Source organism: Bos javanicus, chromosome 7, assembly GCF_032452875.1.
Source record: "Bos javanicus breed banteng chromosome 7, ARS-OSU_banteng_1.0, whole genome shotgun sequence".
Taxonomy (NCBI): Eukaryota; Metazoa; Chordata; class Mammalia; order Artiodactyla; family Bovidae; genus Bos; species Bos javanicus.
The window spans coordinates 30,642,252-30,656,231 of record NC_083874.1 but is presented as its reverse complement, the minus strand read 5'-3'; the positions used below and the strand labels follow the sequence as shown (position 1 = coordinate 30,656,231).

The window sequence follows — 13,980 nt, the reverse complement described above, 5'->3', positions numbered from 1 at the left end:
TAAGGCTTACTTTTCAAAAATCTGTGCAGTAGGGCAACTTTGAAAAAAATTATTAGAAAAACATACTTTTCTGAAGTCTTAGAATATTAATGTTGCTTTTAAATTTTGAAAGATTGAACAGTTCCTGTGTTTTCTTCTTGAAAATAACAAACCTTTCCCTCAGAACTACTGTTAACAGGGATTGCTTACTTACAACGGCATAAGAAGTGCTTCTCTGTAGTCTCATAGGTTTATCATTTTTCCTGCTTCTTTCCTCAGTGAGCTTTGTAGTGCTTTTATTGGCTTCAAGAAGAACATGTGTTTACTAGGTAATTAGAGAGATCATGATGCTCAAGTTGCTTATCATAATTTCTGCAAGTATGTAGGATTCTACTGGCAAAAGTAATGGCGGCTTCCTGGTTTTTAAAGAGGAGAGATACAGCTTTGAAAAATAGTAATACTAAAAATAATTAAGGAATTATTTTCATAATCTGCATCTGAAGATTGAACAAAAATATTCCACAGTATTCCTCCAGAAGTTTTCTTTACATCTGAGGACTCAGAGGAACACAAGATTTTCTGTTGCTTCTCTCAATTATCCTTTTCCTATTGTCTTTTTGTGTGTGTGTATTTTTCACATAGACAGGAAATGTAAAAGCTTTCATTGATTTTCAGAAATGGAGTGCTGAGTGACTCTCAAATTGTTTGATGTGGCAGTGATCCTAATAAAAGATAGATGGTAAAAGTTATAATTACTGTTATGATGATAATACAAATTGGAATCTTTAATACCAAAAAAATTTTCCTAGATTGAAGAAGAAGCAAATGGAGATGTTTTTGATATAGAAATTGGTGTATCAGATCCAGAGAAAGTTGGTGAGTCAACATTTATTATATTTTGTACTTGCTACTTTTTGATAATTAACTTGGTTGTTAATGTGCTGTTTTTCCTAACTACATGCATTGTTACAATATTAAAATTGGTGCTTCTAATTTTTAAATTTGTGGCAGCTTGGTGGTTTGTATTGTCTCCCAGCTTTATTGAGAAATAATTGACAAATAAAAATTGTGTGTATTTAGGATGTTATACACATCACAATTATCATAATGTGATAGCTTAATATTTTATGAAATGATTGCCACAATCAAGTTAATGTATTACCTCACATAGTTACCTTGTGTGTTAAGCTTATGATTTTTAATAGCTTGGCTTTTCTTATAGGTGATGGCATGAATGCTTACATGGCTTATAGAGTAACGACAAAGGTAAGCCTTTTGCTCCTCTAAAAAAATACTGAGCCCTCACTGTGTAGTATGAGGATACTACAGTGATTAAAGTGTACGTGATCACTGTCTTTACAAGGTTATCATCCAGTAAAAGTTGCATATAAATAGTCACAGTGAGTCGTGAGTGGTTTGGTAGAGAGAGAGTTCTGGGAGGCTATGCAGGAATGGATCTAACCTAGGCAAAGTAGAAGTGTTGCGGGTGGGAGAGGGGGCAAAGGGATTTGCTTGTGTAAAAGCCAGAAATAAGAAAACATTGTGCTTTCTAGGACCTGCAGGAAGTAGTGCCAGATTAAATTGTTTGGCAGTAAGCCTGCCTTTATTATGAATAGCCACATTAGGAATTATATGATGGAAAACCATTGAAGTTCAAACAAGAGTGTGGCACAATGAGATTTTTGTTCTAGAAAGCTCTCTCTGACTCAGTTTGGATTGGGAGGATAAAAGTGTCAGGGAACTTCCCTGGTGGAACACTGGTTAAGACTCTGTGCTTCCACTGCTGGGGAGTGTGTGAGTTCAGTCCCTGGTCAGGGAACTAAGATTCCACGTGCTGCACAGTGTGGCCAAGATAAAAAGAAAGGTCAGGATCTCTAGTTGAGGCAGTTTGAGGCAGTTGCAATTCTTAAAGGGATTGTAGACCTTCAAGTCTTAAAGACAGGGGGTCTGCAGCAGTCCTACTGTGAGAAGTGATAGTTAATACTAAGGAATTGGTTTTGGGGATGAGTGAAGAAAATGGTTTCTTGAGTTATATAGGACTGTGATCAGTAGAGCTTGGATGTAAGAAGTGAGGAAAGAGGGAAACCTGAGTCTTTGTCTAGAGGAACTCTGTGGTTGTTGGAATGATCCTGGAGAAAAGGCAATACAAAGAGAGGAACACAGTATGGAGTGAAATCTGTTAATTCATTAAACAGATACTTATTTATGTACCTTGGAGTCAGGCTGTCTTCCAAAAGCTAGAATAGTAAACAATACAGAGAAGTTCCCTTCACTTTTCCAGCAGGGGAAAATATGGTGAAATTGAGGCGGCAGTGCAATTTAAATGGAGGTTTTCCCTTGGACTATGTATCAGACTGAAGCCCAGTGGAGATCTAGGCTAGAGGTAAAGATCAGAGGTCAAGAATTATTAGCGTAAATACAGGTAGAGTCGGTGAGATGAGTTAAGTGTAGAATAAAGCAGGTGTTTTCTGTAAAAAAACAAACAAACCAGCAACAACTGTGATTTGGGGTTTTTTCAGTTGTTAGAAATCTTTGTTTCACATTAGTTAGCTATTTTTTTTGCTATGTAGACCTCTGTGTGTGTGTATGCATATTCACAATTATGTATTACATTAATTTTTAAAGAATTGTTCAGTATTCAAAATTTGAAATACCTCTTCTTCACTTGTAGACTTCTCTTTCCATGTTCAGCAAAAGTGAATTTTCAGTTAAAAGAAGATTTAGTGACTTTCTCGGTTTGCATAGCAAATTAGCAAGCAAGTATTTACATGTTGGTTATATTGTGCCACCAGCTCCAGAAAAGAGTATAGTAGGTAAGTATGAATCTTTAAAAATGGATTTTTGTTACCGGTACTAGTTCAATTTTAATTGTATGGATTTGTGTATTCCATAATCACTCACTATCATGACATATCAATGTCTTAAGAGATACTGAATTTAAATATTCTATTTGTGATAGTCATTTATCAACTGAAGAGTGTATAGCTAAAAATTTTATTTTCTAATACCTAAGGATTTTGATTTATACAATGTGATGATTGTAAATATTAAGTTGGAATTTAGCAAGATGGAAGCAATTAAAAACCCTTTTAGGGTTATTAGAACCTTATTACTGAGTAACATTTAGAGAATATTTAATATTATTAGCATATTAACATTTTTCTGAGGACTTGGAGATGTTCCATGCTCAGCTATACATTGTACAAAAAGATTTGATTTAGCCTTGCTCACAAAGGAGCTATTTAAACTCATCTTATTTTATTACATACCTCAATTTAACATTTAAAAACATTTCACTTTTACAGGTAATAAAGCCTTACTGAGTTAAGAATATGCAGAATATTACAAAAGAGGAAAACCTCTATTGTCCCACCATTAAAATTTTATAGTATTTTTTCCACTCTTTCTTTTCAGTCATAGATTTTTGGTGTTCTCTCAGGAGAAGTTGAGTGCACATCCTCCTTCTCCACCATCTTGAACCAGTTTCCCAGTCATAGGTTTTTATTTAATCAATTTTTTATATATATAAGATTGTTATTCTGAAATATATTTGAAATAAGTTTTATTCTTTTTTTTTTCATTTTATTTTATTTTTTTTTTTAAGATTTCTAAGTTTTAATTTCACTTGCTATACTTTTTATTTTATATCCTTGCCTTGCATAGTAATGCAAATCCTTTTTTTTTTTTTAATTTTTTTCTTTTTTTAATAATTTTTTAATTTTTTTTTTTTTTTAAATTTCAGGTATACACGTGCTAAGTTACTGTTTTTTCCTCTTTAAACATTTGATTTGAAAAGCAGTTTTATCTGTATCTTTTATGATTTTGAAATCTTGATATATTCAAAAGCATTTTTATATTCTTCCTCATTTTTAAAATTCAAAGATCTAGTATAGTTCTTCAGCTTTTTGGTCTCAAGACCCCTTGTGTATTCAGATATATTGAAGGGCCTTTAAAGAGCTTTTGCTTTTGGAGCTATACCTCTTGATACTTACATGTGAGAATTTTTAAATTGTATTTATTAATTGACTCAAAAATAATAAACTCATAACCTGTTATTAACAAATAAGGTTTTTGTGAAAAATTATTTTTGTAAGGCAAAAAAATAATGATAAGAATGGCTTGGCTTTTTTGTTTTTTTACAGTTTTGCAAAATCTTTAATCTCTGACTTCATAGAAAATAGCTTTATTTTCACATCTGCTTCTGCACTCTATCTTTTGTAATACAACACATCATATAACTTTAGGAAAGCTCCACTGAGTTCTCATGAAAGAATGAAAGTAAAAATTACAAAAATAACAGCATGGTGTATTATGAAGATAGGTTTTTGTACACATCCCCTGCCACTCCTCAGAAAGGTCTCAAAATGCTTCCAGATATTCTAACCATGCTTTGTGAACTGCTAGTCTAGTTAATAATTTTATTTCTCTAAACTGTTGCAGTGGTATCCTTTGGCCTCCCATTATCTGTGTAGTGAACTTGTTTCATTTATCATAAATTAATTATTAATATCCTTTTTTCTTTAGCTTTAAGTTGTACAACCATTTTTAATATATCAAAAGAGGAAAAACAAAATAATTTTTCTCATTTTAGTGACTAGATTCACTAGTCTTTAAACATTGAGCCAGGGGGAAAAAAAATTAAAACTCAATTTTCATGCCAAGTTTATTGTGTTTCAAACTAATATTTTCCTCTAATAATCTTCAACCTTCCACCAATTATTAGATTAAAAGGATTGAAAAGATTGTAAGAATTTGAGGCAACCATATAAAATGCCTTTACTTATATCTTAAAAAAGATACAAGTAAAGAGATTAGCAGGAAAAATAAATGTAGTTAAATAAAAGATAAAGTCAAGTTAGTTTCCTCTAAATGTGTGCATAAAGTTTGAGCAATTATTAAAGGTGGATAACAAGTTGTTCTGTGAAGTTCTTGGCAGAAAATCAAGTAGAGAAGTAGTCATTTTTAAAATTTCATGTTGTCCATCAGTTTTTAAAAATGAATAACTAAGAAAAAATTTGCACATGACTTTATTTTTTAAATTCAGAGAGGTTCTGTGAAAGAGCTCATTATTTCAGCTGTTATAAAACCAGATATGATAAACAAACAAGAGCATGTTCTTAAAATCTGTGGCAGAGGAAATACTTAGCATATTCACAGATTACACTTATTTTTCTAGTACCAAAAGTAAAGACTTAATTATTGCTCATAAGAGATAAAAATATCAAGTGAGCTTAAACTCATGAATTTGAACTCCATTATGCATATTGCAATCAAACACATTTTAATTTACCAGGAGTATAATATATATCAAGTAAAATAAGGATTCCAAACTGGAAAGCTACAGACATAGCTCAACTTCTGCTTTAGCTGTACTCTTTTATGGTTTACATTAAAAGTACTTGCCCAGTATATATATTAATCTGTTAAACATAGGATACTAGTTATAATTTTTGACACTTTTTTGTCAAGTTCAAATATATTTTAAATTATTCAGAAAGTCAAAGTGTTAATTACTCAGTTGCGTCTGACTCTGTGACCCCATGAGCTGTGTAGCCTGCCAGACTCCTCTGTCTGTGGAATTCTCCAGACAAGAATACTGGCATGGGTAGCCATTGCCTTCTCCAGGGGACCTTCCCAACCTAGGGATTGAACCTGGGTCTCCTGCATTGCAGGTAGATTCTTTACCATCTCTGAGCCACCAGGGAAGCCAAATTATGCAGAAATTATTTTAGAAGAATGTTTCTCGGTAGTAGAAAATCATGAATCTCATTCAATTTTTTCAAAGGCATGACCAAGGTCAAGGTGGGTAAAGAAGATTCATCATCCACAGAATTTGTAGAAAAACGGAGAGCAGCTCTTGAAAGGTAATTCTGATCAGCTATGTTTATTACTCTTATGTTTTTACTTCAGTAATATAAGTCTGATTCCACTAAGTGGCACAAGTATATTATTAAGTATGAAAATTCTGAAGTACCGCTCGATTACTCTTAAGAGTGCTATAAGCTTTTTTAAAGAAAATTGGTTCATTAAAAAATATGGTACTGTATCCTTGTTCCATTTCTATTCTCATAACAAAGTGATACTTGTTTTCATCTACATTAATTTTTCTTTTGAATAGTTAGTGATATTGAAATATTATTAAATGCAATGAAAAATTAGGTTTATGCTCCCTCCTTCAATTCTTTATAGTTGATTGTGACTTGAGAGTACAAAAGGGTTAGTCAGTGCTTGAACTGACTGTATAGTTAAATAAAGGCTGATAGATATATATATTGTACCTTCTTTTATACTTCTTGACCTGACACATTTCCTATAGCTTTGAAGACGTGTTCATTGTGGCCAACTCAAAGAGAAATGGATGGGAGGAATCTACTCCCAGAATCTTAACATTTCTTCCTTTCTATGCTGAAAATGTGAGAAAACAAGTTCAAAACTATCTTAAAGTTCACCTTATAGTTGGTAATTACCTAGATTTAAAGTCCTTGCTACTTTCATAGGTTTTTTTTGTTTTTAATTTTAATCAAATTTGCTTATTTGTTTTATTTTCTCTCTTGGCTTAAAATTAGTGGTTAGAGTAGATAAGGACAGTTTTTAGGAAATAGCATATTATATCTACAGGATATAAATTAGTTTTTAAAACTCTTTTTGAGACAACATATTTCTGGATTTTAGTAATAAATTATTTCAGTTTTAAAAAAATGCCACAGTAAAGTCAGGTTTGAACAATTCATAATAAGAAAAGCTAGTGTGCAACTTAAAATCTTATGTTAGAGAAGACTTAAAAGATGAGATTGTGTCTGTGAGACTAGCAGTCACTCTGGAAAAAGATTTAAATTGCATCAATAGAAGTTTAATTTAGGCATTAGAATTGATTCTGTGGTGAAAGAAGTCATAGACTGAGTATGTTTAAGAATAAAGACAGATAATGTACTGCCTTGATTTCACTTAGTTCTTCCTGAAAGTATAACCATGACCTTTTGAGAAGCCTTTCCAGTCCTGTTTTTCTGTGAGTAAATTTGAAATATTTTGGATGACATCTTTGATAAGAAACTTAATGAAGATTTATTGTACCAAGGACATATTTGGTTCTCCACTCACCTTTTCTTTTAACTTGAATGCATTGCATAGTACTTAAACCGTACCTTCATTCACTATGTAACACTGAGGAGAGTTTTACAGAAGTATTGAAGCTTGACCTAGTATATTTGTGAAGGTAGTTTCTTGACTAGTAAATATTACTTGTTAAATACTATCAGTACCTTAGTAGAATTTGCAGTAGTGATAAAGCGTATTATGAGTTCATTCAACATTAGAAAAGATAACTAAAGAAAATACAGGTGTAAAGGTACAGAAGCAGAGGAACTGGAATGATTTTTATTGTGAGTTTTCTGTGGCATTTCTTAAAATTTAAATATTTAGGCATTTCTATGGGATACATGACCTAGTTGGATCTGGCAGGTCAAGGATGTATTTCTTCATATATGGTCTAGTAGTCATTTACATAGTTATTTATTCATTGAACTTTGAGAATCCAGATGACTGTCTTGAGCAAAAGGATTAATATCTGGTATTAAAATATGAGAAGAGAAAGGGAGTGGTTAAGAACCCAAACATTCCTCCTGTGCCACACTCAGTAAGCAGAAACTACATCTTCTAAGTATCCTAAAGATAGCTCACTTGATTTTCTTATGAGTGCTTCATGTGTTACCTTATGAGCATATTGAGTTTGCTTTATAGTAAGGATGCTGCTGCTACTGCTGCTAAGTCGCTTCAGTCGTGTCTGACTCTGTGTGACCCCAGAGACAGCAGCCCACGAGGCTCCACCATCCCTGGGATTCTCTGATACACTTCTGTAAATATAAACTGAGAAATGTAAAGTAGCATGAAGTACTGTATAGGGTTTTAGAATCCTTTCTCTGTTGAAACCTGCACTCCATTATGCACTGCACACTATCTGTGAGGTCTTGGACCAGTTATTTAACCTAAATTCATTGTTCCTTTTCTCTAAAAATGTAAGTGTATCATAATAAGTACCTGCAAACCCAGCTGGCAAAGCCTCAACAGTTAGTGTAGATTGATTAACCCACTCATGTCAGAAGGTTTGGAGGTAGGCAGATGTTTAATGTTATCAAGTTCATCAGGAAATCCTGTTGTTTCCTTTTGATATCTGGACAACAGTTTTTTCTTCCGTTCACTACCAGTTGAAACGTTGGAATTAACTCCAGTAGACTCCACGTTGATCTCCCTGTTTCCATCCTCGTACCTCTACTCTTTTTTTAATATAACCGCCAGTGTCATCTGGTGGTTATGCATCATCCCCACTCATACACGCATCTAATTTCACTCAGTAAAAGCCATAATCCTTATAATGATCTATAAAATCTTCCATGACATGCACTGCTCACTCTGTTACGTACTTGATATCATATCTTCCTTGGTCACTTTGCTCTAGGCCACACTCACCTTTTTGCTGCCCCTCATAGATCCCAGGCATTTTCTCACCTGGGTTTTCACTCCCCTACCCTCTGTGGCACTGCCTATAAAGCTTTTGCTCCTGGGGTATCCGCGTGGCTAATTCCATTACCTGTTTAAAATTCAGGCATTCAGGTATCACCTTTTCTGACCTATTCTATTTAAATTGCCATCAACCGCTGATCCCATTGGGCTTCCGTAGTAAGCTCAGTTGGTAAAGAATCCGCCTGCAATGCAGGAGACCCCAGTTTGATTCTTGAGTGGGGAAGATCCCCTGGAGAAGGGATAGGCTACCCACTCCAGTATTCTGGCCTGGAGAATTCCATGGACTGTATAGTCTATGGGGTTGCAAAGAGTCGGACACGACTGAGCAACTTTCACTTTCACCAATCCCATTTACTTGTCCTTTCTCTACTTGTCCTTTCATTTCTCCACAGCATTTGCCATCTTATCTCATACATTATTTTTATGATTTGTTGTCTGTCTTCTTTTTCTAATATAAGCTTTAGTAGGAAAGGAATCTTGTTCTCTTTTGTTCATTGATACATTCTGAGTACTCAGAACAGTAACTGATGTGTAGTAAATGCTCAAGATATGTTTGTTGAATATCATCAGATATTCATCATCATCAAATGAATGTCATCAGAGACACAGGTTCTTTTTGCCTTCTTGGTCTCTCTTTGTTAGCACATATCTTTGAGTCTAAAGCAAGAGAAATATCTTTAACTCTGTTTCTCTCAAGCATTTTGTATAACCTGCTTTATTTTGTGTTGGTAAGTAAGTAGAAATTTGAAAGCGACCCCATGGACTATAGCCCTCCAGGCTTCTCTGTCCATGGAATTCTCCAGGCAAGAATGCTGGAGTGGGGTGCCAAGGGATCTCCCAGATCCAGGCATCAAACCCAGGTCTCCTGTATTGCAGGCAGATTCTTTACCATCTCAGCCACCAGGGAAGCAGTTGAAAGCCCTTAGTGATTGTAAATATACTGATGACCTTTCCTTAGCACAAATCTTAACTAACTGCTGACCACTTCTTGCAGAGTCTGATACTTACTTTTCATCAGTTCCTAGCGTCTTTCATTTATGTCTTCTTTCAGTGTTTGTTCTTCCCCCCAATACCTCTTTGCATTGTATTTTCAGTGTATTCTTCCTACATTTGTTTTTGTTCTTTATCTTTCTTCTACGTATCTATAACCTTCTCTGACCTTAATTCTGAATTGGTGTATAGTTACAAATAATCAATTAAAAATCCGTTTTATGTTTCTTTTCTTAATTTTAACATTATGTAAGTTTAATACTTTTTTAAAGTGGTTGATTACTCTTTATTTTCATGTGACTCTTAAGAAAGTTTTATTGTCTTTATCTAGAACGTAGAAAAAGACAGTATTGTCTTTTTATTGTCTTTTTTTATTGTCTTTTTCAACGTTGATTCCTCAAAATGCTAGTATGTTTTAAGGTGAAAAAAAGAAATTTACTGTCAGTTGAGGTTTATTAATGTAAGCTTTAACAAAGTTAAACCAGATCTTTTTCCTGCAGTACTTCTCACAGCATTTAATATGCTGCTATTCACTATGAATCTTAAAGGAATATGTATGTAATATATTTCAAACTTTCTTGGTTATAGAAACACTCTTTTTCTTGGAATATTGCGTGAGACTAGTGTTCTCACTTAATAGAACTCACTCAAAAATTCTCACTAGAACTCACTTTAAAAAGTTATTTTAGAATATAAGTAGTATTAGCTATTTCCATTTATGTTTGAAGTACTGCAGTTTTTCTTAAAGGTTGTGTACTTCCTTGCTTGTTCATTTTATGAATGTCTTAAGTGCTTGCTGTTTATCTGCTGTTGTGTGTACTCAGATGAACAACTTATGCAAACTGCTCTTAAACAGTACACAGTCCTGCTGCTGCTGCTGCTAAGTCGCTTCAGTTGTGTCCGACTCTGTGCGACCCCATAGACGGCAGCCCGCTAGGCTTCCCCATCCCTGGGATTCTCCAGGCAAGAACACTGGAGTGGGCTGCCGTTTCCTTCTCCAATGCATGAAAGTGAAAAGTGAAAGTGAAGTTGCTCAGTCATGCCCGACTCTTAGCACCCCATGGACTGCAGCCCACCAGGCTCCTCCGTCCATGGGATTTTCCAGGGAAGAGTACTGGACTTAATAACTCAGCTAGAGTAGTACTGGACAACTTCAGTGTTAAAACTGTTTAAGTAAAATTCCAGTGGAAAAATATCAGCATTTCTCAAACTTACAGGATTAGCGTTCCTGCTGTACTTTTTTTTAGTTTCATAAACTAAGCAGCAAATAAATAATTTTTAAAACCACAGTGTAGATTGTACTGGACATATCTATTAAATACCACTTCTATTATAATGACCTCTTACATGAGCTGATGACTTAAAATGAAGTTTAATATGGTAAATATTTTATTTAAATATATAAAAATATTTTTATGGTATATATATATATGGTGAAAATATATATGGTAAATATTTTATTTAAATATATAAAAATATATAAATGTTAACGTTTGAGCTTTTTTTTTTCCCAGAAACTCTTAGGCATATTCTATAATCTGTTCTGTATAAATAGAATAAAGGCATATTAATTATTATATGTTGGGCAAAACTAATACAATGTTGTAAAGTTTAAAAATAAAATAAAATTTAAAAAAATAATAGAAACATTACTGCATGTAATTATTAATCTGGGGAAAGAGCAATTTTTAAAAAATGGGATTAGATAAGTAGCAGTGATTGAAATAGTAGAATTTTTTTTCTTATGAAAGAAGGATTGGTAATGTATTGTAACTGTCAGGGTTTGACCTTTTCTCGTAAAGAAAAATTACTAAAGTAAGCTGATAGTGATTTAAGTAGTGATTTTTCTCTTTACTTTTTATTTTATGTGATGTTGTATAAGGAAAACATCAAAAATAGCAAAACCTTGGAAATAGAAATGTTGAAAAAAATTTAGTCCTTGTCAAATGAGGATCAAAACTGATTTGATAATTTAAATCTACTGCCAAGGGGGAAAAAATTGGTAGGCTGTTCTCCATTTTGGTAATGATGACAATTAAAAAAAATAGTTTGGACTAATTAGTAATATATATATTACTAGAATATAGATAATAATGACTGGGGACATACTGACGTGCCAAAAGATAGAGTTGTTTCACAAACTTACATATGTACCCTAACTCTAATATTTTGCAGTGAGAAGTTTGGTAAGTAATTTAACCTCTCTCCATTCCTACCCCTACCCTCCTACTGTGCCTCTTTTTACATAATTATGAATTTTTCTTTTTATGTAATTATGAATTTTCAAAAGATGAATGCAAAGCTTATTAATATTAAATTACTGTAAAATTCTACATAATCAGAGTGAAAGCAAACTGATAGGAAGCAAACAGAAGGCATCTTTTTTAATTTTTAAATATTCTTTTGTTGAAATAAGATTTAAAATAAGATGCTACTGATAAATAAAGGAGCATTTTATTCTTAAATCTAGGTATCTTCAAAGAACAGTAAAGCATCCAACTTTACTACAGGATCCTGATTTAAGGCAGTTCTTAGAAAGTTCGGAGGTACTATTTCTGCTTTAAATTTTTATATGTAAATGTTCTCATTTATGATTATCAGTAATTTATATAAGTATAGGCATAAGTATAAGTATATGTGTTCAGTAAACAGCTGCATTAATAAATGGAATAAAACAATATGTTGTGTTTTGTTTTTTTGCTTAGTGCTTTAATTAGCTTTAATTAACTAAATTCATAGTAGAATATCTTCATATCAATAATTGTAGGATGATTATTCCCTTTCTTGAAATATATTAAAACCAGATTTAAAAGAACAGCTTACAAATAGTCTAATTCTGAATACCCTAAGTCATTGCTTAGGCATTAAATAAGTTTATTCAGACCTCATTTTAAAGATAGTTGAATGTGGGTTTGTATGTCTACATTCTAATAGTCTTATTAAGGTTTTGAAAGGGAAATGTGTGATTTGAAAGAACTTTAATTATAAACATGCTGATCTTTATATTTGGCACATTTTATCCTCTAATTGTTACCATATGAGACTTTTTTTTTAATCTACTTGAACTCCAGAGTTGTTTAAAAAAAAAAAATTCCAAATCTCACAGCCCTGACTAAGCATAAGGAGATTTTTCTCAAGACTTTCTCCTTTTTTCCTTTTAAACAGTTTATATCTGCTAGCAAACAGGTGGCCAGTGTTAAAGTGCTTGGCAATTTCTTAATATATTTTGACAAACAGAGTGTTGTTCTATCTAAATGTAAACGTGCAGAAGAAAAACAAATGGAAAGTCTATTTTTTAAGTTTTCCTTTGAGAATGTACAAGTAGTGTATTTGAGAAATTAGATCTCACTATTGAAATGTATGAGAGTGAAGAAAATACAACCTCCTTTTTTTCTTTTTTTTTTTTTCGGGGGTGTTATGTGGGGGCAGTCCCTTTTGTGGCCAGTTAAGCCTCTAGGCTTTTAACCGGTTTGTTTGCCCTTATTTGTCATTCAATTCCAGCTGCCTAGAGCAGTTAATACACAGGCTCTGAGTGGAGCAGGAATATTGAGGATGGTGAACAAGGCTGCCGACGCTGTCAACAAAATGACAATCAAGATGAATGAATCGGATGCAGTAAGAGCTGATTTTTCGACTTGAATAATGAGATGAATTAATGAGCCCAACAATTGCATTTTAAAGCTGTACAAGTAGAAAATAGGATATTAATTTGCTTATTGAGTGTAGTTCCCAGCACATCAGTTGACCACCATGGTTATACATGGTTAATTCGTTGCTTTAAAACAAGGAATGTAGCTTGCTATTGGTAACCTAATTTACACTGGTTTGTTGTGGCTAAATTAGCTCCATTTTTCATTTTTCTCTTAGTGGTTTGAAGAAAAGCAGCAGCAATTTGAAAATCTGGATCAGCAACTTAGGAAACTTCATGCCAGTGTGGAAGCCTTGGTCTGTCATAGAAAAGGTTTGTTTGTCTTGTTATTTATATGTTTAACACTGTAAGTTAATTCAGATATTTTATTTTATTAAAAATGATTAAAGTTGTGAAATGAATAGTTTTAGGAGGATGTTTTCTGTTTCAACTTTGTTACTTAATATTTTTTCTTGTATTTTAATCTTCTAGTTTAAGAGAAAAATCTTAGGTTTGTATATTTTGAATTTTAGATTAAAACTGCTTGATAATTAACTCTTTGTTAAGCATATACTGAATGAATGAAGATGTCTTATTGGTAGCTCTTAATAATTAAAGAATGAAATTCAAAAATTGATACTTGAAATTTGTCTTTAAAATGTAGTTTTGTGCCTATATTTCCTAAAGAACTGTGAAGCATTTGCTTCATTTTTCAACCACAGTATTAAAAAACCCAGAAAGGGGAGTATTTAAAATTCATTAAAAATTTGAGTTCTAATTTTTTATTCCATTGTGAGGTGTTTTTGGTTTTATTTTTAAAGAATACATGACTTCTAGAATTACCTTTCTGAAACACTTAGTAATTA

The 13,980-nt window shown here is 32.8% G+C and overlaps 1 protein-coding gene across 1 annotated transcript in view; it reads left to right on the top strand.

The window, feature by feature from the left end:
• The window catches only part of SNX2 (sorting nexin 2), a 62,739-nt gene that overhangs the window by 34,173 nt on the left and 14,586 nt on the right, over window positions 1-13,980 (top strand). Inside the window, exons 4-10 of the mRNA XM_061422952.1 lie at window positions 789-855; window positions 1,202-1,245; window positions 2,651-2,792; window positions 5,765-5,843; window positions 11,957-12,032; window positions 12,988-13,101; window positions 13,354-13,447. Coding sequence (XP_061278936.1) covers window positions 789-855; window positions 1,202-1,245; window positions 2,651-2,792; window positions 5,765-5,843; window positions 11,957-12,032; window positions 12,988-13,101; window positions 13,354-13,447 — 616 coding nt within the window. The remainder of the gene's footprint in view (window positions 1-788; window positions 856-1,201; window positions 1,246-2,650; window positions 2,793-5,764; window positions 5,844-11,956; window positions 12,033-12,987; window positions 13,102-13,353; window positions 13,448-13,980) is intronic.